Below are 25,015 nucleotides of genomic sequence, written 5' to 3'. Positions count from 1 at the left end.
AAGAACAAAAAGTCAGTCTCAACATTTGCTTATTTTCCAATTGGCTACATATGCACACAATTGTTGTACTCTCTCGGAGTGTAGTGGAATCTCCCTCCTTGGAGGTCTTTAAACAGAGGCTGGATGGTCATCTGTTGGGGATGCTTTGATTTGGATTTCCTGCATGGCAGGGGGTTGGACTGGATGGCCCTTGCAGTCTCTTCCAACTCTATTATTCTATGATTCGATGACCTCATATATAAGTCAAGGGCAAGTTTTGGGGCCAAAATTATGGATTTTGATACGACCCGTGGATAAGTTGAGTGTAAAACTTAGGTGCATGCAATGAAGGATGTAAAGGATGAAGTAAAGGAAAATAATGGCAAAGAACTTACAAAATCCCAGCAGGCATAACTATTTGTGCAAATACTAAAGGCTGGACAGCTGAAAGAGTAGCAGGGAGTCAGTGCTTCCAGAGCAGATCAAACCCTTGCTTTTCACCATATACTGTATGTGTGTGTGTGTGTTAAAATACAGTACTTACATTGACCCATGGATGTCGACTCTGGTTTTTGGGGTCAATTTTTAATCTAAATTTCTAGACTTATATATGAGTATATACAGTAGTTATCCTGGTTTTCAGACACAGTGCATGCTCAATCTGTTCTAAAATCTATTTGTTTGTCTTCTTGGCCCTCCATGGTATTCTCAGCACTCTTCTCCAGCAACTCAAATGAGTTGATTTTATCAGCTTTCTTGACTGTCCAATTCTCACATCCATACATGGTGATATATAGTACAATGGCTTGGACTATTCTCACTTTAGTGTTCAGTTATATCCTTACATTTTACCATCCTATCCCGTTCCTTCACAGCAGTCCTTCCCATTCCTATTCTTCTAATATAGTCTCCATTTTGATCAATATGTCATGTAATATATGAGAATTGCTTGACTATTTCAGCTCTCTCCTTATCTAGGATGAATTCTTGTAGCTCTTCCATGGTCATTTTAGTTTCTTTAATGTTCAGCATTAATTGAACCTTGGCACTTTCCTCCTTGACCTTCTTCAGTAGTTACTCCAGGTCTTTTGTTAGTTTCTGCTAGTAGTATTGTGTCATCTACATATCTAAAGTAGTTAATGTTTCTTCCTCCTAATCTTGACTCCTCCTGCCTCTGAATCTAAAATGCTCTGCGTATGATATTTTCTGCATACAGGTTTAATAGATAGGATGATAGTATGCAGTCTTGTCTGACCCATTTGCCAATTGGGAACCATTCTTTTTGTCCATATTCAGTTCCGATAGCTGCTTCTTGTCCCAAATACTGAATGCATGCACACACACTGCTAATAAAACAGCTGAGAGGACCACATTTCAGGTTGGTGTGAAGGCCTACAAAGAAAAGATTTAGACCTCAAACATATAACTGAGCTAAAAGTTTGACATCAGGAGTCCTGAAATAAAAGCACAATGAAGCATAAAAAGACCAATCCGTTTTTGAAGTTCTTACATCCAATAATCTCTTCTTCCCACAATTATCTGCAAACCTCCTTGTGAGCAGACATGAAAACAAAAACAAAGCAGGACCATGTTGATCTGATCAAAGAAACTTTAGTAGGGCCAGAGCCTAATTTTGGTCCCCAATGTCTTGCTGTGACCTGCAACTCTGACAAAATTTTGAGTGATTCATCAAGTGATTCCGTATATTCAGAACTGGGATCCCTGCTAAAGGTTTCCTTTTGATTTCTGCACTTCACTTTAGAGAATTGCCACTTCAGGACTGAAGACTTATCTTGTTTTGACATATATGCTGGTGGTGGTAGTTGCGTTATAGTACAGGTCCCACAAAAACAAGTGATCAGACATGCAAACATGCTGCAACAATGAGAACCACAGTGGGGCCATATAGAATATTCCTGTATTCTATAAACTGGTCTAGAGAAGGAGCATCATGGAACCCTTAATTCTCACAAGAAAGAGGAAATTGATAATTCATGTTCATTTTAGTTCATATATGTGTTCCCCACACTGAGACTAGATTATGGAAAAATCACAGCCAAATGACACAAAGGATCATCTCAGCAGCCAAGATGCATCACAGCCCACCCTCTTTTACTAAGCATTGTAAACAGATTTACTGAATTTGATTTGTGATTAATGCTAATGAGGCAAACCTTTTAAAAAGCAATGTTGTTGTTTTTCTCCCTCTCACTGAGTAAGATAACACATCATAGCCTTTCCAGATTTCCATTTCCTTTTATTTATTTATTTATTTATTTTTAATCAATGCCACCATTTTACAACCGAGAAAGATACAGGTATCCATAAGGTGCCATCTCTACTTTGTTTCCTATAGGACGGATGACATAACTAAAGAACACAGCCAATATCCTCTTGAGTAATTGCCTCTCTGAAATCCACCTACATCTCTGTGCAGAGTAGTCAGGTGTTACTTTCAGAGACAGCTCAGACAAGGAAAGGATAAAAAACAGTCCTCCCAGACTTAGCCTATTTCTGAACATGTCACCTGTCAGATAAAATATCTTTTTTAAAAAAGTTAAATACATTTATTTTTGGGGAGAAACAGTCCATTGTCAGAGAGTTCTCACTGTAAACAAATACCTCAGTAAGGACTAAGAAGAGTCAGGCTCTGAGTTGTAAGGCTCTTGCCTGAGATGTGGAAAAGACTTGCCCTTCCTATTTTGAAGTGCTGTTTCTTTTATTCAAGGAGGCAAATGGCAATGTCCGAATAGGACATCCTGTAAAAAAATTAAAAAACAACAACAACAACAACAACAACAACAACAACCACTGGGTCTTTTGTATAATTATAAAGAGAAAATGATTTTTAAAAGTTGGTGATTTCCCCACCCCGTGTTGCTTTTTTAAATAAAGTTTTACTTCTTGAAGAAAGGTCTATGAAGAAACAGCTTGTGGCCACCTGCTCTTCAGGACTTGTTGCAATGCAAGTGGTGCACAAAAAGGCTTGAAAAAATCATTGGTGCTTAATGGCAAATGCCAATATAACCTTTTAACCAGTTATCCAGCACTTTTGTCTTTACTGTCTTGCCTCCCATCCACCTCTCTGGAGGAAAAGCCTGCAGTGACACTAATGAAGATAATCCACAACAGTTTTAAACTGAGCTAGAGTAATTTGCATTTTAGGCAAAAGCAGTCAGTTAACCTAGAAAGAATTACTACACACAGGTGACTGACTGTCACAAAGGATATTTGGCTAATTCACAGAATCAGTTCTCCAAAGTCACAGTTTAGGAGAGCTAAGGGCAGTTCCTCCCTCTTATATCAGTGAAAACTCTCTGCTTACAAGACTTAATGCAACTTATCAGGTTCAGTTCCTCAGTCTGACCAGAACACAAAATGTGAGAGAGGCAATTCAGATCAGCAAGCAAGGAAAGTGGAAATAACACACAGCTCCTAGACACTTGTGGTCAAGGCCTTTATGGACTTTAGAATCAAGAGGAAATATTGTTGCCTTCTACCTTCTCCAAACAAGTCCAGATGTTAATCCAAGAGTGCCTGCCTTCTAGGTTGCATTTTCTTAGCAGGAAATCAGGAATTTTAGGCTCTACACATGTACAAGTTACATAGCTCTCCTTTGGAAGCAAATTCTCCAAGATGGCTTGAGTTGGAGCATAGTAGCTCCTATCCCAGAGATAAGGTTTTAAACTACCATTCATACCCACCCCATATACATTCCCTTCCCTCACAAGTTCATATGCAAGCATTTATTTTTTAAAAAAATTAAAGCACCCTTAAGAAAGTCCAATAAGAATGTCATTGATGATATAGCCCACCCTGAAAAGCTCCTTCTCCATCTGGACTCCATTCTATCTTCTGTGTGGGTTCAAACTTTTTGCTTTTTATAAAAAAAAATAAAAATATCCTAAAGAGGTAAGGAAGAACACTGAATATTTCAACTCCCCCACTGTAAATCATTGTTCCCTTGACACAAGGTAAATGTATTTTTTAAAACGTCCATCTATGGCAGCCTTTTCAAGTCATAAGAAAATTTCCTATCATGACTCAATCCAAAAATCCTCATTCCCCACAAGAAATTAACCCTTCATTTGCAGAGAAACAATATATCCATCCTTCTTATTTGCAGGAAACTAAATCCTTTCAGATATACCAGAATATAACTTCTGGAACATGCACCGATTCCCAGGGGCTCACAAGGAGCCAAAGTGGTTCCAAAGATATTATGGCTGCCTTGTTGCTCTTCACATGGTCCCGTGACTCCTAGAGCCCAATTCAAACCAGCCCATCTTTTCCTGTGTCAGATCCAGGTCCCGTAATCTAATAATGACCTCCCCAAGGAGGATATTTTCCCAAAAGCCCTCTTCACTCAGAACGCTGAGATGCAGCTCCCGCTGGTGGAGATCTCCTTTAGGAATGCCATCATAGACAAGCTGCAAAATACAGAAGATTTTGAGAGATAAGCATGCTTTCTCTGTTTCTCTTTACGGAATTAAATAGACAGCTGCTTAGAACAGCATGAGAAGGTCAGTGCGGTACTCTCAGGTCCCTAAAGCACAATGTCAGATGCAGTGGTTTTGTTATCTTTTTCATTAGTATGTGTATATTAATACAAAAAGGCCTAAATACTATTGCTATTCCCAAACAGAATACACCTATTAAATAAATGGAAACACCTGTGTAGGTTCGATTGATTGAATGGGTCTATTCTAGTTGACTAACATTAGATTTAGTCATGGTAATTTCTGTCCAGCATTTAAATCAGGCAGCATTTACATCTGGTAAGCCCTTTGTGGTAAAGTCAAGGGCTGCAGGAAAGTCCTGATCCTGCTTGCAACCACAGCACCTCACTTTAACATCTTTGCTTTAAAGTACCTTCTGTAGTAACCACTCCTACTATGATAAAAGTCCTATCAGACTTTTAAATTAATACTTTTGAAAGGTTAAAAATTTTCCTAGGCTGCAATTCCATAGCCCAAGTTTTAAAAGTTGGTGATTTTTCTTCCTGAGTCTTTTCCTATGCCTTTAACAGTAGCCTGATATGAATTCAGCAGGTGAAGCCTTCCCTATGGCAGGAATAAATTCTTGATATATCAGGCTGAGATTAAAAGCACAGAAAGTAAGTTAAAGTAAGAAAGATAAGGCAACAACCATATTGCCATCAGTTTACGCATCTCCCTAGCAGTGGGCACCAGCTCACTCTACACTGAGCATCTGCCCAGGGTATTCGTGTGACAACCAAGGGGGATTTCCTATAGCCATTTTGCTTGGCCATCTCCTGTTTGAGAAAGCAATGAATCAGCTCAGATATGGCCAAAGATCCTCCCAAACACCAGGGATTCTTGTTATTACCGGTTTGCTTGTGCATTAGTAACACAGGATACATTACATAAGTCACATCACTGGTTCAGCTAATTCAGCATAGTCTTAGCAAGGGTGGGAACTGTGTGGTCCCCTAGATGTTGTTAGAGTGCAGCCCCACAGCATTCCTCACCAACAGCTACTGTATACTGCCTAGGGTTGCTTGAAGTCCAATAATATTTGTAGCACCACATAATTTCCACCTCTGGTTTGTATGATGATGATGATGATGATGATGATGATGATGATCATTATCATCTCATCATTTTCCCAGTTTGGGTCTCAAAGCAGCTTACAAAACATTTAAAAAACATATAGATAAAAAAACCCACAAGATATAAATGTTAAAAAAGATTAAACGATCAAAAAGTTTAAAACCAGATTTAAAAACATATATCTTTCAACATGTGCGCGTGCACACACACACACCAGAGCAAGTTAGCAAGACCCAACACTTTATTTTGGCGGGATAGGCCTTATATAGTCCATCATCAAACACCTGTCTAAACAGATAAGTCTTTACTTGTCTGTGAAAAGAAAGTATGAAGGTTGCCAGCTAACTTCTCTGGGAAGGGAGTTTCAGAGCCTGGCAGAAATGGCTAGCTCATGTTTCTTTCCTAGTCCGACTTGGAGATGCATACAACAGAACCTGAGACCTTCTGCTTGCACAATATGTGTGCTCCACTTGATTACAGGCCATTCAGGAGTAGGCAGTTAACCAGCTGAGCTGCAGTTTCAATCATCCTCCACCACTAACTATGCTGATTAGGGTGGTTGGCAGCTGTAGTCCGGCAAACCTAAGAACGCTAAATGTTGCCCCTATTTACTGTAAGTCATTGCTTCTTTCATGGACCTCTCCAATGCACAAAGTAGGGCAAAGAAACCACAGAAGGTTGCAGTTTTAAGTGGACTTGCATGAGTTTGCATGAGTCAAGAATTTTATATAGGTCTCCAGCCATTGCTTACAAATGGGTTTTCTGCTACGTGTGTGCCTTCAAGTCACCTGTTGACTTATAGCAATCCCATGAATTTGACAGGGTTTTCTTAGGCAATGAATACTCAGAAGTGGTTTTGTCAGTTCCTTCCTTTGAAATATAGCTGGAGATAAAGACATTAGTTGCCTATTAGCAAAGCAAATATCCACGAATTCTTTATCAATGGATTCAACTAACCATAGCTTGACAATATTGAAAACAAATCCAAAAGGAAACCTTGATTTTGTCCTTTTATATAAGGCACACCATTTTGCTCCCCCACTGTATTTAATGGGACTAGAGCATCCTTGGATTTTGGTCTCCATGGGAGGTCCTGGACCCAAATCCCACCATATACCAAAGGCCCACTGTATATACAGAACAAATAATGTAGGCACAAGTCCTTTGATCATATCTCCCTCACAGAAACCTTAACTTGCATGAATTCTGATCCTGTGAGGTGGCAAATTATATTTGTGAGTGTTACATGAAAGCTTCTTCCACAGGTAAGGTCCATGAACAATATTATAACCTGAACAAACCAGGTGGTAATGTCTGAGCTCTGCTAATCCACAATTTTAATCCGTTCCAGAATCTACCTTCCACTGTGGTGGAAATTCCTTGTTGAAATAAAAAAGCTATAGAAAGATGGAGTCACCTTTGTCAGCCAGAGAGATGGTTTTTGAAATAAAGGCTTGGAGTTTAGAAAAACTAGAGCAAAGGAATAATGAGTGCGTCTTGACCTGGATGGAAGCTGGCACCAGTAAAAAGACATAACATAAACTACTGAGATAAGGACATTCAGAAGCAAGGTTAGGAGGAAAGCTACTGAATTCCTACAGGAGGGGGTAAGGAGTGATGATGCAGTTTTAATGTATGCATGTATTTCTGTTCTGATTGTAAGAATTCTGTATGTTTAAATTGTAATTAGCCAATCAGGTGTACTGAAGAAGCTTCTTTGTCTTGAATAATATAAAAAGAGCCATTTTGTCTTGTTCGGGGTCTCAGCTTTTGGAACTTGAATTCCACTGAGTTCATTGTTTTCCTTTGTCGACAATTGGAAATAAACTTATGGATTTTCAATTACTAGGTCCTCTTGCCAATCCTATTGCTCTGCCAATCCTAGAAATTTAAGTTTCCTGAAATTTCTGTTACACCACTGGGACATGATTGTCCCAGTGGAAAATTGTAGCTCCACAGATATTGTTGGACTACAGCTCTCATCACCCTCCACAACTGGTTAAACAAAAGCCAAAGGGAGCTACTGTCCAAAAATATCTGGAAGCTGCAGGTTGCCTACTCCAGCTTTAGACACTGCAAGTCTGTCCTATGCCTCAGGCTGTCAAGGCAAACTATACAGGAGCATACCATTTCATTGTAGGTTGGGTTGCAAGTTTTTCGAGCAACTTTGGTTTTCCTCTTGGTAGTTTTCTGGGGGTCAGGCAGAAGGTAAATCTTAACATAAGGGTCAGGGTCACTGCCATCCTGAATAGGCTGCTGCAAGACACAAATGAAGCCAGTCACAGTCAGTTGTTTGCGCCACACAAGATTGAAGAGATCTGAAAAAGTCTGGCTTGCAGCTACTACTGAAAAAGCCACAACTCAACACCTACCAGACCTCGGATGTGCATCACCATGATAAAGAGTTTGTTGTTCTTGTAGGAGACTGAGAGTTTCACTTCCCCACCCACTTTTCCAACAGGCTGAGACCATGCTGCATCTAGGAAAAAGAAACAGTGGCACTAGCATGGAGAACAAAGAAATTATAATGTCCAAAGCAGAGAGGATCCACCACCTCCCATACAGAGTTTTATCATACAGCAGAAAATGTTAACATTTATTTTTGTCTTTCATTTTAAATATTTATATAAATATTAGTTCCAACATCAGTATGACATAATATCTTCCATCTTACTTTACTTCAATTTTAACCACGATTTTTTATTTCTATTGCCTAGTACATAGCATATTTTGGTATCTCTCTCAGAACAGCACTCTAAACTTCAGGCCAGTTTCTCATAAATACAGCGACCACTGGATAAGCTTCTCTTAGGGCAGTGATGGCGAACCTATGGCACGCGTGCCAGAGGTGGCACTCAGAGTCCTCTCTGTGGGCACACGTGCCGTCTCCCCAGTACAGAGTTTGCCAGAGTTTGTTACTAGAAAGCCAGAGGGACATGGCACTTTGCAATAAATAAGTGGATTTTGAGTTGCAGGTTGGGCACTCAGCCTCTAAAAGGTTCACCATCACTGTCTTAGGGGGAAGCAGTACATTTTGTTACACTGACTAGCACTTTTATTTTCAAAAATGGAGATTAAGATAGACTTCATCCAAAGTTGCCTGCACAGGAACATTTCCTTTCCATTCACAGTTCCCTCCCACTTCAGGATTTGTCACAGCAAAAGAACAATGAGGCAGATGTATTCTGCAGATATTTACCTGTAGGCTTTGGAACTGGACTGGTGCCTGAAGCAACTTCATCCCTTGGAAGTGGGTGGAAAAATGTATACACCAGGTCACACTACAAGAAAAAAAAAATCACACACACAACATTAGGCCATATTTTTTCTCTTCTAGTACCAAGTTGCCACCTGATCAGCCAAAGAGAGTTTCATTGGGCATGCCTCAAATTTATGCTATTCACACAGAACAATTAACTCATATAATCAGTTAATTAATTTTGAGGCGTTTATTACCTGCACTATTATGTTCCTCAATTACACACTAACATGAAGGTTAGACTTGTTATCCCTATTATATATTGATAAGATAATTCAAGATACTTAACAGGTAATCCAGTCTGCCTAGCAATGTTTCAAGCCTAGAATACATTCCTGATATAGCTACCCCAAATGTAGTCTTCCATACTTAAGAGCCATTATAATCTTTGGCTGGTACATTAGTTGTCACATACACACACAGAGGGAGCGGGAAGGTAAATCCTCTTCAGTGTCCTCCAGCAGTTGTTTCAGAATATTCCTGGTTGTACAGCTAGACAAGGAATGGCTTGGGACTGTGATACTTGATGGAGCACCACAAGAGAATTGAAGTCTAATTGTCTGGGAATTGAGGTCTATTGGAAGGGCCCTCCTCTTCGTCCCACCAGTAGGGGTAATACATTGTGGGAAGATTTGGAGAGGACCTTCTCTGTAGTGGCACCCTGTTTGTAGTGAATACCCTCTCCTTGAAGGCCTGACCAGTGCCAAAGTGGTATTATTTTGCCCAACAGGATTTTTTATTGAAGTCTTTGGGCCTAATTGATCTTATTGAATTTGCTTATGAGCTTAACACTATTTTAAATTGTTGTAACTGGTTTTGAGCTGATAAATGATTGAGTATATTTTTAGTCTTTTAAAAATTTTGTTATTTGTTTTAAACTGATTTTATTGTAAGCTACCCTGAAATCTTTGGCTATAGGATGGGGTATAATTTTTTAAAGTAAATAATAGAGAAGGAAGGAAGGAAGAAATGCTATTTAAATTTACATTGTTGTTGTTGCTGTTGTGTGCCTTCAAGGGCACTGGGTTTTCTTGGCAGAATTTGTTGAGAAAGAATTTGCCCTTGCCTTCCTCTGAGGGAGTGTGACTTGCTCAAGGTCATCCAGTAGGTTTCCATGGCTAAGTGGAAATTGAATCTTGGTCTCCCAGTGTCCTTGTCCAACACTCAAACCAATCCACCATGCTGGCTCTTTCCAAATGCATTAACCAAGCTTGCTAAAGCAGAATGTCAAAAGTATTTGTAGAAAATCCCAGGGCTGCCTGTACCTGAGATTTAGACAGCAGCTTTGGTGAAACTACTTCACACTAGAGCCTCTGTCTACAAACTAGCCATCTTGCTAATGTTACCTCTTTTCCTCAACATTACCTCAGCCACCTCAGGGGCTGCACGGATCAAATGCCAAATGTAACCATTCAGCTCCTCTTTCCTCTTCTCAGCCGCTGCCTCTCCTCGTGAGCGTCCAATTACAAACCTGCTAGGAAAGCTGGGAAATGGCAAAAAGAAGGAGACCTTTAATAACTGATTCTATGGATCAAGAAAAGTAACACTGAAATGAAGCATCCTTGCTCTCCACAGCAAAAATCTTGCACAATTTAATTTTTAAACATTTATTCATATTACATTGTAGTGGAGCAGCTCTGTCTGTTTTGAGGCAAAATTTTCAGTTAACTTTGCATCGTGTTGAACACACACACGATAGTCAGCTGATCATGGTTTATGATTGCACATAATTTGGAGCTATCTCTTTATAGTGCCTTGTAGAAGTAATCCACATTTCTTTTCCACATTTTATCGTGTTACAACTGGGAATTAAAATGGATCTAACTGGGACTATTATCACTGGATTGACACAAGAGACTCAACACTGTGAAGGCACACAATATTTTAATTGTGATACATAAGTAAAAGAAATTGGCAGAAGCATTTATCCCCATTGCTGTGACTTGCCTATATAACCTTTGGTGCAAACCACTGCTTCCAAAAGTCACATAACTAGGTGAATGGTGATCACCTGTTTGCAAATGTAGTGCCACATGACGTTAGATCTATTTCTAGAATGCCCTAGAGTTTGTTGAAGAGCTTATCTAAACAAACAGCATCACAAAGACCAAGGGACTATTGAAACAAACCCAGAATGAAGTTGTACAGAAATACCAGTCAGAATTGAGTTATTTGAAAAAAATCACTTGATCTTAGCCAAAAGCGCAAGAAGCGAAAAAATCCCAAACTGTGAACATTTCCTGGAGCGCCATTAAATCCATGATTACAAAATGGAAGGAATATGGCTCAACTCTTATTCTAGAGACGGTAATCCATCAAAACTATATCTGTCAACAGTTTCTCTGCCAAGGGGTTCTGGGAAGAGAGATTTCCTCTAGTTTTATATTCATCTCCAGATAATGGTTTTCTAGAATCTGGGGGATTTAAGGGTAAATATGCTTTATAAATTTTCCTAGGATTTTCTAGTACTTTCTCATTTTGGCTCTTTCGCTTAAGTCCCTTCCTTGAGTTATTTTCATCACATAATGTGACAGATATTTTTGGGGGTGTACTAGCTTTATCAATCTCAGGTGGCATGTTTTGCTCCTTGGTGGCCACAAAATTTGTTTGTGAATGCAAATGTAAATTTACCAATGTGGTTAACAGGTTATTACATTCAGCTAGGAATTTTTAAACTGTTGTCAAGTCATCCAGTAATGTAGGCATAAAGTCACCTATTGCTTCATTTTCACTTAAAGGTATTTAAAAGTATTTTATCGCTGTGCTGGCTGTGTGCCGTAATAAATGATATGATCCATCAAAACTCACTGACCAGGTAAGGGGGGTATTAACCAAAGAAAGGCCAATGGTAATTCTGAAGGAGCCGAAGAGATCTCCACCTCAGATGCATCTGTTTTTATATTACGTTTTGTATCTAGCAGTTTTAATTTACTATGGCCTGTTACAGACAGCCAAAATAAAGCTGCTTCGAGTCACAGTGGAGGTATGGTGTTTCAATGATGCATGCGTCCTAAGAGTCCAGAAGTCACACCAAAGCCACGCTCCAGCCCTAAGGACTGGAGTGTAGCTTTGGTGTGGCTTCTGGACTCTTAGGACGCATGCATCATTGAAACACCATACCTCCACTGTGACTTGAAGCAGCTTTATTTTGGCTGTCTGTAACAGGCCTATGTTGCTGTTGCTATGTGCCTTCAAGTCGTTTCCGACTTATGGCGACCCTAAGGCATTTGCCTATCATCGGGTTTTCTTGGCAAGTTTCTTCAGAGGAGGTTTGCCATTGCCATCCTCTGAGGCTGAGAGTATAACTTGCCAAAGGTCACCCAGTAGGTTTCCATGGGATTCGAATCCTGGTCTTCCAGTGTCCTAGGTCCTAGTCCAACGCTCAAACCACTACGCCATACTGGCTCTCTACTATACTGTACTATACTGTACTATACTATACTATACTATACAAGTAATTTACTATACACTTCTGGAAAATATCTGATGCAGAGTATTTCATTTATAAGTAACATAAACAAACAAATCAATATGGACCACGCAGCTGTGCTAACAAGTCTAGACTCCTCATTAAAATGTTGTTTCTGTGAAGGCTGAACTATAAAAGACTTGCCTTGGGACTTTTTATATCCTACAGTCTCCCGGCATCTACTATTTAGACACACACCACCACTAACCTCAGGTTAATAAAACATCAGATCCAAATCTAAATCCATTTTTAATCACCAAACCAACAGAAGACTTAAACAAAGTGCTTAATATATTTCTAAAAGACCCTTTTCCTTATGATGAATAGTGTAAATCAAGAACAAACAAACCCTGGCCTGACTATATAATGCAGGGATGGACAAATATGGGTTACATGTGCACCCACAGTGGGCAGCTATACCAACAAATCAACTGAACATCTGATACAGGAGAAATGTACATATCAAATTCAGGGGTATGTATTTGCCAGGTGTTTGGAGAAGACTAGGGAACTGCAAAAAGCTCCTGGGCTGCTCATCAGATGTGTGAGCAAAATTCCCAAGGGGAAAATCTTGTGTTGTTACAGAAGAATGGGGAGCATGACCAAATGTCCAGGAAATAGATGTTTACATGCATATATTAATATTTTCACCTAGTGATATCCCAATTATTACTGACAGTATATAGTATACCATGAACAGAAAGGGAGCTTGTAAGCCAAAAAAAGCTAACCTGGGAAGATGTGAGGAGGGGAAAATCAGTCGCATCTTGTTGTGCAGCTCTTGGAACTCCTCAAAGGTGCGCTGGATATAAGAGGCCTCAGCGGGATTCTCTCGTTTCACCTTCACAATGTATATCTGCAAGCCAGGGAAGAAAGTTTGCCTTATGGTTCAGTTTCTACATCTTTGATGCTGCTCCATGAGCGATATAAGATGCCCTTGCTTGGAACCCCACTTCTATGATAATTTCATGCTTCCTCAACTCTGCATCCTCCCCACTTGCCCTCCTAATTTTTGATGGTCATCAAAAGGACTCACATAGCCCTTGCTGGGATTGAAGATCTTTTCATGGCGGCAGAGGAAGACATCAAGGATCCGGCTAGATGTCTTGATCGTATGCACACGAGGGGCAAATGAAAGTGTTGGTCGGGTATCTGAGGCTGTGAATTTCATCTGTGCCAGATTGTGAATGAAGAAATTGAGTTTTGTGGCTACGCTGCCCAGGCTGGACTCTATCAATCTGCAGCAAGAGACAAAACATCTAGGCTGTATGTAGACTCATAACAAAGTTATTGTTCTGCTCCAAGATTTTCAGAGTCCATGGGAGACCTCTTGCAGAAGACCACGGCACACTTGTGTTTTCCTATTTCTCTGTCGATGCAGCTTGGGACAGAGCAGATTGGGGAGCCCCCTGCGAAGGGAGGAACTGGGCATGCCTGGTTGTTGCCGACTAATCTCAGCTCAGAGAATACTGTTAAGGGAGGCCCACAGGGAAGAAAGGATAAAACATGCGGTTTTGTCTCAGGCAGATTCCCTGAGAGATAGGGAAAAGCTGTAATAGAGACAGGACAATCATCCAAAGGGGAAAAAATGAATAGGGTTTGGGGAAGCTGCGAAAGTTTAAATATTCAGTGGTTGATGTATCATCTAAATGTGTCTTAATAAACTTCTACTTGTTTATTGTCTTCTTACAACTGTGTCTGGTTGTTCCTATTAAGTTTGATACAGTTGGGTCACCTTTATCTCAGTGAACTCACAGCACAACACATCCACTGGGTCACACAGAGATCACTTTGAGGCCAAGGACCAAATCCAAGAAGGGGTCTTGAGGGGCAAAGTGAGAGACAGATGCTCAAGGGTTTTGAACTATGGAGCCAACCTGAAGAAGGGATCCATCATACTTTCATTTCCATTTTCATGCGTTAGATTGAAGACTACTATCTCTCTCACCTGGTGAAATAGGTGGTGGCATCTGCCTCAGAGTCTTGTGGTCTCAGAGCATCATAGACATACTTTAGGTCCTCAAGGTCAGAGAGCTCAGGGATCCCACAGGACAGCATCTGGACACCAAAGAAGGCCACAAATCAGGACCCAAAAACAAAAGAAATATGAAGACCTTGAACTTGGGCAGAACATGTAGTCTGATTCCCTGAGAATCCTGGTTTTCCTTTAAAGCAAGACAAACACCTAAAATATGTGATTATAATGAACAGTGTTTGCAAGAGTCTCCAGAACCAACAGCCCTCTCCGGGTCTTTGGGAAACAATAGCTGTAGATGAGGTTCCATGCTTGTCCTTCACTAAGTTCTTTGCTTGAACATTTCCTCAGCAGCTTATTTAATATATATAGTCATTTAATAAAACTGTTTGCAACAAGTAGATATTTTTGTTTTCACCATGAACTGTCAATGTCATGCATACATGCTAACAAGAATAGCTGAGAATCACCTTCCAGGAATCTGAAGCCCATAGGAAAATCCCATGGCTGATTTGCTATGAAGTACTTCTACAATGCATGCAGTGCCAATCATGTGGCTGTCATTTCACTGAAAGCGTGGCACTTGTCTTTTTCAAAGCTATGCGGGTGGTGGCAGCTAGTATTCAGAGTAATCGGTATTCAAGCCTTGCTGCAGCTACACTTTATCTCTCACCTGCATTAGCATCATTTTCTTTTGCTAGACTAGGATGCAGAGGATGTGCAAAGAAAATTGCATGACAGCCAGGAGCAGGTGGGGGTGACTCAGGTGAAGACTGCTTGCCTTAGAGGGCCCTAATAGACAGGTCAAAATAAAGCTGCTTCGGGTCACTTTGGAGGTATGCTTTTTAAATGACACATGCATCTTAAGAAGCCAGAAATTGTGCCCAAGCCAGAAGTTGCGTCCTTAGGACAGGAGCGTGGCTTTGGTGTGGCTTTCAGACTCTTAGGACGTATGCATCATTTAAACAGCACACCTCCAAAGTGCCTCGAAGCAGCTTTATTTGGGCCTGTCTGTTTGAGCCCTTAGTCTTCTCCACCAAACTTGTAGACCTAACAGTCTGCAAAACAGGCTGAAGCAGTCATGAGGCTCTCCTACTGGCTGAATTGTAGAGATCTTATTTCTATTTCTGATTTGAAAAAAAAAGAAGGTCTAAACTATGTATGGTCAAAACAGAAGCAGCCCCTCATGGATGTTTTTGGCAGCCCTTGGCCACTTTCATCCTCCAATGTCCTTCTCCACACAAACAAAAATATTTCCCTAGAACATCAACCTCTGGTCCTAGAAGCTTCCAGAAGCAGCAATTTTGCACTGAAATAAAGCATAGGCCCTGCCCACCTTATTTTGCCCCCCAACCCCCAAAATTAAACCAGATGTGGATATACATTCACTTCCAGTTTAAAATTTTGCCATTGTTCTTGTTTTGGTTCCTTCCTTATTTGTGAGGCTGATCTTAGTCCGAGACCTCCACAACCCACCCACATTAGGTCTAAATAGAGAGATTAACTCAAAAGGGATGACTCACAAGGGATATAGAGAAATAGGGAGCACTTTATCATGGAGGAAAACAAAGAATGCAATTCTTTATTCCTCAGGACAAGTCTATAGTCTCTCTCTTTCTCTCAATCTCTTTTCCTCTTTCTGCTCCGTCCCCCAACCTGAGCTCAAAGATGATGACGACGACAATATTTACTTGTATCCTGCTCTTTTCCCAGAACTGGGTCTCAGAGTGGCTTCACAGGAGTTATTATGTCTTGGCCAGATAAGATACAATACCACTAGAGCATGACCAACAGGGAAATAGGTTGTGGGTCACTCACCAGGCCCAGAAGATTGATGAAGAGGTGAGTATGCTTGCGGATCAGGTTGTAAGCCTGGCAACAGAGATCAACAAAATCATGGAAGCGACTGGAGGGCTTATCCCCACCATTGATGACATAAGCCATGTCTGATGTGAAGACAAACGGGGCTCGATCCCTGTGTGGAAAATTTATCACTCTATGGTTATCTTAAAAACCAAAATATCACTATGCTTATTCTCAAACACATTTCAGACCACATACAGAACACCAACTCATGTCAGGCCCCTATTATTCTGAAGGAACATAAAAACTGTATCCCTTGTAATTAAAGCTGTATGCTTGTGTAATAATAGAAAGAAAAATCTTCAAACATTTGATAACAAATTAGATTTTTAAAAAATCACATAGCATATTAAAATGTTTCGCGTTTCAAAATCTACAAGTGAGAGCAAAGTTGTCAAATTCAGAGATCACCCCCACAACTCCAGTATGTACTGGCTGACAAGGAATTAAGATGGGGCAAAAAAAAAAATCACCTCTGGAGATAAGACAGGATCTCTATCCGTGTGTGTGTGTGTGTGTGTGTGTGTGTGTGTGTGTGTCTGCTATCTGTCCAGAAGCTCCCAGTTATAGCTATGGAAAGCTCTATAGATATAAATGTTCCACCAACAGCGGTAAACCTGTAATGGGGTGCTCCAGGGACACCAGGACCTGGCCCCACACCTATTGCAGCCTTTGGTGTTGTGTGTGTTCAAGTCATTTCCAACTTTTAATGACTTTAAGGTGAACCTATCATGGGGTTTTCTTGACAGGATTTTTCAAAGGGAGTTTGCTTTTACCTTCCCCTAAGGCTAAGAGAATGTGACTTACTTAAGGTCACCCTGTGAATTTTCATGGCTATGTGGGTATTCAAACCCTGGTCTCAAGAGTCATAGTCCAATGCTCAAGCCACTCCCAACCTTAAGCTGGTATAAGCATTTCCCCTCCTTTTCAGTCAACTGGAAGGACATTAAAAATCCACCCTGCCTCTGCTGACCTCCCAGTCCCAGTTAGAATTGTACTGTTAGTCCCTAAACAGAGCGCACGTAAGGTCGTGTTTTTTGTTTTGTGCCTTCATGTTGTTTCTGACTTATGGCAACTCAAAGGCAACCCTTGAGTATTCTTCACAAGCTTTGTTCAGACTGTTTGCCATTGCCCTCCTCTGAGGCTGACAGAATATGACTTAGTGGATCTCCATGGCTGAGCAGATTTGAACCCTAGTCTTCTCCGTCCCCCAACCCTAGTCTTCCAAATTCCCAGTCCATCGCTCAAACCCCTATATCACATTGGCTTGTAAAGTCTAGTATTGGATACAAATTCAAAATGCATGCACCATAATTATTAAACAGTTCTTGCTAGAGGATCTTGCTTTAGTACAAAAGGGTGTAAAATCAAGTGTTGTTGGGTTGCAACTGCAAAAAACTCATAGACTCATAGAATCATAGAGTTGTACCTGGCATAGACAAAGGTGAAGAATTCTGGTTACTGGAGAGCAGTGTAATTCCCACCAGAAGCTCAAAAAAAGCTTCAGGCAAACAGGGCCTTTACCAGCAGCCAAAACTCTCCTCAAATGAATCAGTTTCATCATTGGGCTTTAATGGGATGTTAATTATTTTTGAAAACATGAGGTCCTTCCATTTGCTGGATATTTTGACATAAAATGTAGGAAGGAAAACAATATAATTGATAAGCCTAATCACTTAATTAAATCTTTAAACACTATCAAATTATTTTGTATTCACTGCTGCTTTTACTAAGCTCAATTAGTAATTACCCAAGGGGACAAATTACTCAAGGGCACGTTTGTGAGCACCAACTAGAGTTATGCACACGAGCATTCCTAATTTGGTTTTTCATTTAGTGTTAAGGCTAGGATCCAACAGTGGATCTGTGTAGACATAACAGGAGAAATTCAGCAGATTCAGGAGAAGGAAGACACTACTCCACATTGAATACTGTGTACTCTATCCCCAAACTGGCCCTAACAAGAGAATAGCAGTGTTCTGGGGAAGGAAGTTCCATTGCAACTTCCAGCACAAGGTTTGATTTAGGCTTGTGGTGGGCAACTGCAGAGCAGACCAAGCCATTTGCTCCTTCCACATCAGCCCTCGTCTCTCCTACCAGCTCCTCCCTGAAAAAAATGGCAAATCATGCCCTAAGAGGCCTCCGAGTGATGCCACTTACCATTCAAATGCACCCTTGTGGCCACTTTTAGGCAAAAGAACAAGAACAAGAAACCAGCAGCAGTTACCTCTACTTTTAGATGCTGGGGGGGGGGAGATACTAAGGTGATAAATTATACTTCTCAAGGCTTCAGAAGATGTGCCCTGTCATTTTTCAGGCACTATTTTTTTCCTGCAGTTAAGGGATATTTTGGCTCAGGAGAAGTACAACTGCAGGAAGCCTAGACTGCCCCTTTCAGACCTTAGTTTCTAAAGGTTACTTTCTTTTAATCTCACCTTTCTTTCATTTTAACTTTAATTACTGCCATACAAGAGTTTTATTTTCATCTCCCTTCTTATTTTTCATGGGCTTCACTGGAGACCCAGCCTGTTGTTGCTACTACTTGGTTCTTTTCTCCATCCAGTCATTATGACCTTGTCAGGTGCTGTACTACAAATATGCCCTATTTTATAGGCCATAATCTTTGGGAAAGCATTCATCCCATAATCTTTCCACTTGGTTTAAATGGGACATACAGTGGCTTGTAATTATTCTGAACATGCCATGAAAAGGACAAGCCTTTCTCCCATCACTCCATAGTATCAGACCCCATACATCTCAAAATGGACAATGTGATTGTTGAAGACTCCTTTAAGACACTGAAATATATTTTCTTGATGTTGGCTTTCCTTACAACTGGAAATCAGTCATATGTGTCTTGCCAGTTTCATAGTTCATGTATAAGAAATTAAAATCACATGTCCCACATTAGATCCTCAGCTTCATTTAATTTCACAATGATCTTACAGTAAAATCAATGTGGGCACTTTTCTTGAGTATCACATTTGTATCTGAAGCTGATGCATGGCCCTTGTGCCAACAATCTTGTCAATCATGCACATACAGGCTCTTTAGTTTGCTCACCTCTTGATGTTGCCAAACATCTGGGCATGGCCCAAAAATCTGCCAAAGTCAATGTGGAACATGTGTCCAGTGGTCTTGAGCATAATATTGTCATTGTGCCGGTCACAGATTCCTAGTACATAAGTGGCTACACAGCAGCCTGCACAGGAGTAGATAAAGTTCTCTACTGCCTGCAGAATGAAGACAAATGTCAGAACAGCCAAGTAAAAAGAATTAGGAAGCAATAAAGTCAGGCATGGTGCAGTAGAGGAAAAGCTGGGAAATATTTGTTGTAAACTGTTTTTGAGAAACTGTCAAATATGGAAGACAGAACAGAATCATCATCATCACATAAAAAAAAGAATAAGAAAAAAATACACTTACATACAAATACACACTCAAGTCCCTGGAATGGCAGAAAATATCATAAAAATACATTGAAATAACCTACAATTAACATTCCCCATGAACATCTTAGTCCTTCTGCCACAGGCTTGCTTTGAAACCAGATTTGGGAGCCAGGCTTTTACAACTGAACATTGTGCTTCCAGTCTTTGTTTTTGTGTGCCTACAAGTCATTTCTGACTAAGAGTAACCCTACAGTGAAACTATCATGTGGTTTTCTTGGCAAGATTTGTTCAGAGGGGGTTTGCCATTGCCATTCTCTGAGGCTGAGAGCATATGACTTGTCCAAGGTTACAAAAGGATACTTTTAAAGGTTGAATTGCTTGCTTGCTGGGCGATTTATGGTATGTTCTGGCTTATTCATTTTGTCTTGCTTACAAAATAGATTTTCAGTTTTGATTTTCAGTGATCCTCCTTGTGCTCAAAAAATTAAAATGGAGCTACAGTCATAAATACAGCCAAGTTGGCCTCTTCTCCCCAGTCCAGCATTTTGCTAAATAAACAAAAAAAATATTCCGGCTGGAAGTAATGCCAGGGGAACAACCCCAAATCCAGTTCTCAGTGCTTCCAGTCTGCTTTTGTAATTACTAAAATAGTTAGATGCAGAATATGCTGGTTTTTACGTAAGCACAATGTGTGTACTGACAGTTAACTACATTTTTGAGAGTATGCTTTTGTAGACTTGAGTCTACTTACTCAGCCTCAAGTTAATAATAATAATAATAATAATAATAATAATAATAATAATATATCCCGTCTCTCTGTCAATGACAATCGAGGCAGCTTACAAGTTAAAAAATTACATACAATCCCATATCCCAGTATCCCACCCGCCCCTAAAACATCAAATAAACAATTAACAATTTAAAATCATACATTAAAATAAACAAATCAAGCGAATGGGCTATAGCGGATTTAGAGGGGTGGTGGATTTATATTGGTGGCTGGGTTTTCTATTCAGGAAAGGCCTTCCGGAAGAGATCTGTCTTGACAGCCTTTTTAAAGCTATCTAAACTGGTAATATGATGGATATCCTCCTGCAGGCCATTCCATAACCTGGGAGCAATTGATGAAAAGGTGCTCTGGGTGGTTGCAGTCAGCCTAGTTTTTATAGAGCTGTAATAAATTCCTCTCAGAGGACCTGAGTGCGTGGACTGGATTATACGGAAGGAGGCAGTCCTGAAGATAGGTTGGACCCAAGCCATTTAGTGCTTTAAAGTCATGACCAACACTTTGTACTGCACCCAGAAACCAATGGGCAGCCACTGGAGCGATTTTAAGAAAGGTGTTATGATCGCTTCTGGATTTACCAGTAATCAACCTGGCTGCCATGTTCTGAACTAATTGAAGTTTCCGAACTAAGCACAAGGATAGCCCCATGTAGAGCACATTGCAGAAATCAAGTTGTGAGGTTACCAGCACATGTACCACAGTTTCTAGGTCCCCTACTTCCAGGAAAGTATGCAGCTGGCATATCAGCCGAAGCTGATTTATGAGTTTATAAAAGCTCATGCTACTAGCTTCTTTCTTTCAGTTAGTCTCAAAAGTGCGACAAAATCCCTTTGCATCTGTCCCCCCCCCCCCCCCCCCGTTTTGACATTTGGACAAAGGATATTATCCTCTTTATTCACCTAACTTTACCTTTTCATATTCATTCTCCTTAGGGTTGTGTTTCTGCAGCCAGTCAGCAAGGGGACGATCCTTAAAGGAGCCTGTCACACCATGCTCCACCTGTATCTTTCGCAGGGTTTCTGCATTAGGGATCATTTCGACCATTCCTATAATACACATAATGTATTATAATACATTATAATACACATAATGTAAAACTGGCAATAAGGATGTCTTTCTCCTTCCTTGTCCCCAAACCAACAAACAAAGAACTAAACCTGAAGAGGTGTTTTTACTGTCAAGTATTGGAACTTCATTCCCCTTATTGTGTGTAAAATGTCTGGAAAAGTGACTACGGTACCTTCTTTGGCATTATTGACATTGCTGTCACAACTTCAGGGTCTGAACCGAACAGCTTAGAGATGATTCCTGTGTACTAGAATTCTAGAGACATTTGTGCAGGTTTCTTTAGAGGGACACCATCAGAGATAAACAGTGCATCCACCTCTAGCACAAGCAACTGCCCAGCATAATTAACTTGCAGAATTCTTTAGCAAACACTGTTGCAATGACCACTTGCACAGTTGTTTCTAAAAATTTCCCTAGCAAATGCATAATATTAGTCTATCAGTGACTATAACTGCTAAGAATACTATCTCCATGTTTAAAGTAAAATTGCTCTTCTTTATCAGACATTTGGGACAAACTGATCATTTTGCAAACTACACATTAATCCTAACAGTTTGGTCTGTCTCAGGAAGGGAGTTTCTAGTGGACTCTTCCCAGCTGGAGGCAGGAGGAGAGCAGCTCATTTAAAACGCCAGCTCCATGTCTCCCCGGACCATCAGAGCCCTTTCCGGACGACTCTTCCCAGCTAGAGGCAGGAGGAGAGCGGCTTATCTAAACATAATCAGTACAATTATTTTAAGTGTATGATTTGTAGTTGAGTATTATTTTGCTGTCGGGGGAGACTTGGGGATTGTTTTACTGTTTATTATGTTATGCTGTGTTTGATTATTGTGCTATGCTATGTTACTTAACATATGTAATTGATATTGATTGTTATTCTGCTGTCAGGGAGATGCTGGGGATTGTTGTTTAGATTATTATACCATGTTATGCCTCCATTAAGGTGCTAAATTATGTAATTTGGACTCTATATTTTGTATTCTTTATTATGTAATTTTTTAATTTCTGGATAATTATGTATTGTTGTTATATTTGCTGTGATGTATTTGATAGGGGGATGCATTTTGTATTTCTGATCCCTTCGTGTTGTAATCCGCTTCAATTCCACAAGGAAAAGGCGGAATATAAATAAATCATATTATTATTATTATTATTATTATTATTAGTCATCACCCAAGTACCATTCAGAGGGAATATCCTACAAATTCCAGCATTTCTCTCTCTCCAAGACACATGGCAGAAATAATCCAGTTTGAGACTGCTTTAACTTAGTGCTAGGGAATCCTGGGAATTGTAGTTTATTGTGATACCAGGGTTCTCTGACAGAGTAGACTAAATGTCTCACAAAACTACAGTTCCAAAAATTCCCTAACATTGAGCCAAGACAGTTAGCAGTCTCATACTGGATTATTTTTGCATTGTGTTTTGGAACTCAGACAGAGAATATCTCTAGTCTCTTGAAGCCATTCCTCTGCCTGATTCTCACTGATCCCACCAGCTTTAAAACATCATTATTGCAGCATCCATAGTGAACTAAAAACATTTCATGGTTAGATGCAAACTCACCCCGACCACGACCTGTAGAAAAACAACGGAATATGACCATGCGCATGTCCAAACCTTCTTGCACCCAAATCTTGTTCATTATGCGAATCATCTGCAAGGTTAGCATGTCCTGCCGGAGATCATCTCCACACTGTGGGAAATGAGCGAGCACAAAGTAAGGCAGACTGTAATTGTAACAAGTGACCATTTCGAGAAAGCCACCTAAAATTCACCCTTGTTTATGTGTGTCCACCTCAAGATAAAACATCTCTGCACTTTTGAAATGGGTCACCAGAATCAATTTGCCCCAAAGATAATTGACTAATTTTGAGAGCTAGTCTACTGGGAGATCACTGATGTTGCCAAGACAGAGGGCAATTTTCTGAGAAGACACTCTCGACACATTCTAGCCAGTGTGTGAGGACTGAATACCTGATCATCTGCACAGAATGATGTGCAGAAATCATGATAGAAAATTGTAGATGCCACTGGATATTCAAACTGAAGTTTTCAATATGTGCTGAAATATACAGTATACAACTCATAAGAACCAATCCCAATGTCTTCATGTAAATGCTGAACAACACTCGGGAGAAGATACTTCATTGTGGCATTCCCCGGCACAACTACCAGGAGGCTGAGAAATCACTGCTCAATGCTATTTGCTGTAACTGTCCCTGCAAATGGATGTGGGGAACCAAGAGCCAGTGTCCGGCCTGCAAGTCTTTTCCATCCAGCTTATACCTTCTTCTGTGCTCCCCTCCATTCCAACTACCTTGGGGGTGGGGGCTGTCTGTTTCTCCATTGAACTACTCTAGTTTTATGCTATGAAATGGAAGCCCTTTCTCTGCTGCAGAGTGACAAAAAGTGAATTGTCTGGGGAAAACTGAATGTAGTGCTTTCCATCCACCCACCTAACGTTTTGAATCCCATTCCCAAACAGAATTGTGAACTACTTTATTTTATTTTGAATGTAATTTATGGAAGTGATGAACGATGAATGAGGCAATTAATTGAAAGGAAACAGATTCAAATTTGGATCTGGATCCCCATGGGAACTGGAAAAGTAACATGGCATGTGTGAGGCTCTTTGATTTAGATTAGTGCTGTCAGTTTTTTGAAACTCAGTCCTGGCACAAAATTTGGCACTGTGAGCGCTGAGTACTAAAAGTGCTAAGTGCTTTCATAGCCATTTCAAATTCATTGTGCTTGAAGAAGAATGAATTGGGATGATCTAAGAGTGGGGTGCAACTGAACTTTTTTGGTTGGGAAATTAATTTGTTGGCTTTCCAGTATGTCAAATTTATATGAAACCTAGTAACTTTTTCTATATTTGCATATACAGATATATGTTAGCACATTAAAATATTATGCAGTTTTATGTCCTGCAGACCTGTGCTCTAATTTTTTTACATGCCTAGCAACATCCCTAGGGGAAAAATTTGATATGGTGGTAATTGTTTTTTGGAGAGCATAGCTGAGATTGGAGACTTTATATCTCCCCGTCCCAAGGACTGCAGTGCCAATGACTCTCCTGCATCTGACATTTAATTTTTTATAAATAAAAATGAGGTATTGTTGTTTCTACTGTGATTAGGTCTTAAGCAGGGAGAAAAGGCAGCATAGATTTTCAGAAGCTTCCCAGGTAACCTGCACCTAGATGTTATTTGGAAGGGGAAAGTGGGAGAAATTCTATCTTCTGACTCTGAATAGCTACAGTTTAGGAGACAGAAACAGCCATTTTTTTCCAGTTCCTTTTAAAAGCTAGATAGAAAGGGAGAGAAAGAAGAGATGGGGAGAATAAAGAGCTGGAGAAGAAGAGAAAGAGTTAAGTGGTTCCCATTAATGCTTTTCTCTTATGAATTCATAGTTCCTCTTTCCTAAGGCTGCTTTCTCAAAGCTGCATATCACAATGCCTAAGCAATCCCATTTGTTTTAATTCTGCATCTGTATGGACTTAAAAGATTGAAGAGTAACTCATAAGAGAACCAAATGTTATAAGAGACTCTGATCACTGGGACTCAGCTCCTGTGCGCTAGATCCAAGTATCTCCAGCTTTCTGCAGATGCATCTGGACAGAGAGAAAAGTGGGAAGCTTTGAGGTA

The 25,015-nt window shown here is 40.2% G+C and overlaps 1 protein-coding gene across 1 annotated transcript in view; it reads right to left on the bottom strand.

Annotated features, from left to right (window-relative positions):
* Positions 1-2,751: 2,751 nt before the first annotated feature.
* The window catches only part of PIK3C2B (phosphatidylinositol-4-phosphate 3-kinase catalytic subunit type 2 beta), a 134,221-nt gene continuing 111,957 nt past the window's right edge, over positions 2,752-25,015 (bottom strand). Inside the window, exons 22-33 of the mRNA XM_089514574.1 lie at positions 22,932-23,061; positions 21,207-21,343; positions 19,182-19,351; positions 16,074-16,230; positions 14,229-14,338; positions 13,317-13,518; positions 13,012-13,136; positions 10,177-10,294; positions 8,752-8,833; positions 7,925-8,031; positions 7,680-7,808; positions 2,752-4,409 (exon numbers count right to left, since the gene is read on the bottom strand). Coding sequence (XP_089370700.1) covers positions 4,221-4,409; positions 7,680-7,808; positions 7,925-8,031; positions 8,752-8,833; positions 10,177-10,294; positions 13,012-13,136; positions 13,317-13,518; positions 14,229-14,338; positions 16,074-16,230; positions 19,182-19,351; positions 21,207-21,343; positions 22,932-23,061 — 1,656 coding nt within the window. The 3' untranslated portion in view covers positions 2,752-4,220. The remainder of the gene's footprint in view (positions 4,410-7,679; positions 7,809-7,924; positions 8,032-8,751; positions 8,834-10,176; positions 10,295-13,011; positions 13,137-13,316; positions 13,519-14,228; positions 14,339-16,073; positions 16,231-19,181; positions 19,352-21,206; positions 21,344-22,931; positions 23,062-25,015) is intronic.

Source organism: Sceloporus occidentalis, unplaced genomic scaffold, assembly GCF_023333645.1.
Source record: "Sceloporus occidentalis isolate IW3139 unplaced genomic scaffold, rSceOcc1.0.p SCAF_3, whole genome shotgun sequence".
NCBI classification, from domain to species: Eukaryota; Metazoa; Chordata; class Lepidosauria; order Squamata; family Phrynosomatidae; genus Sceloporus; species Sceloporus occidentalis.
The sequence above is the reverse complement of the archived record's forward strand: the minus strand, read 5'-3'. Positions and strand labels throughout refer to the sequence as shown.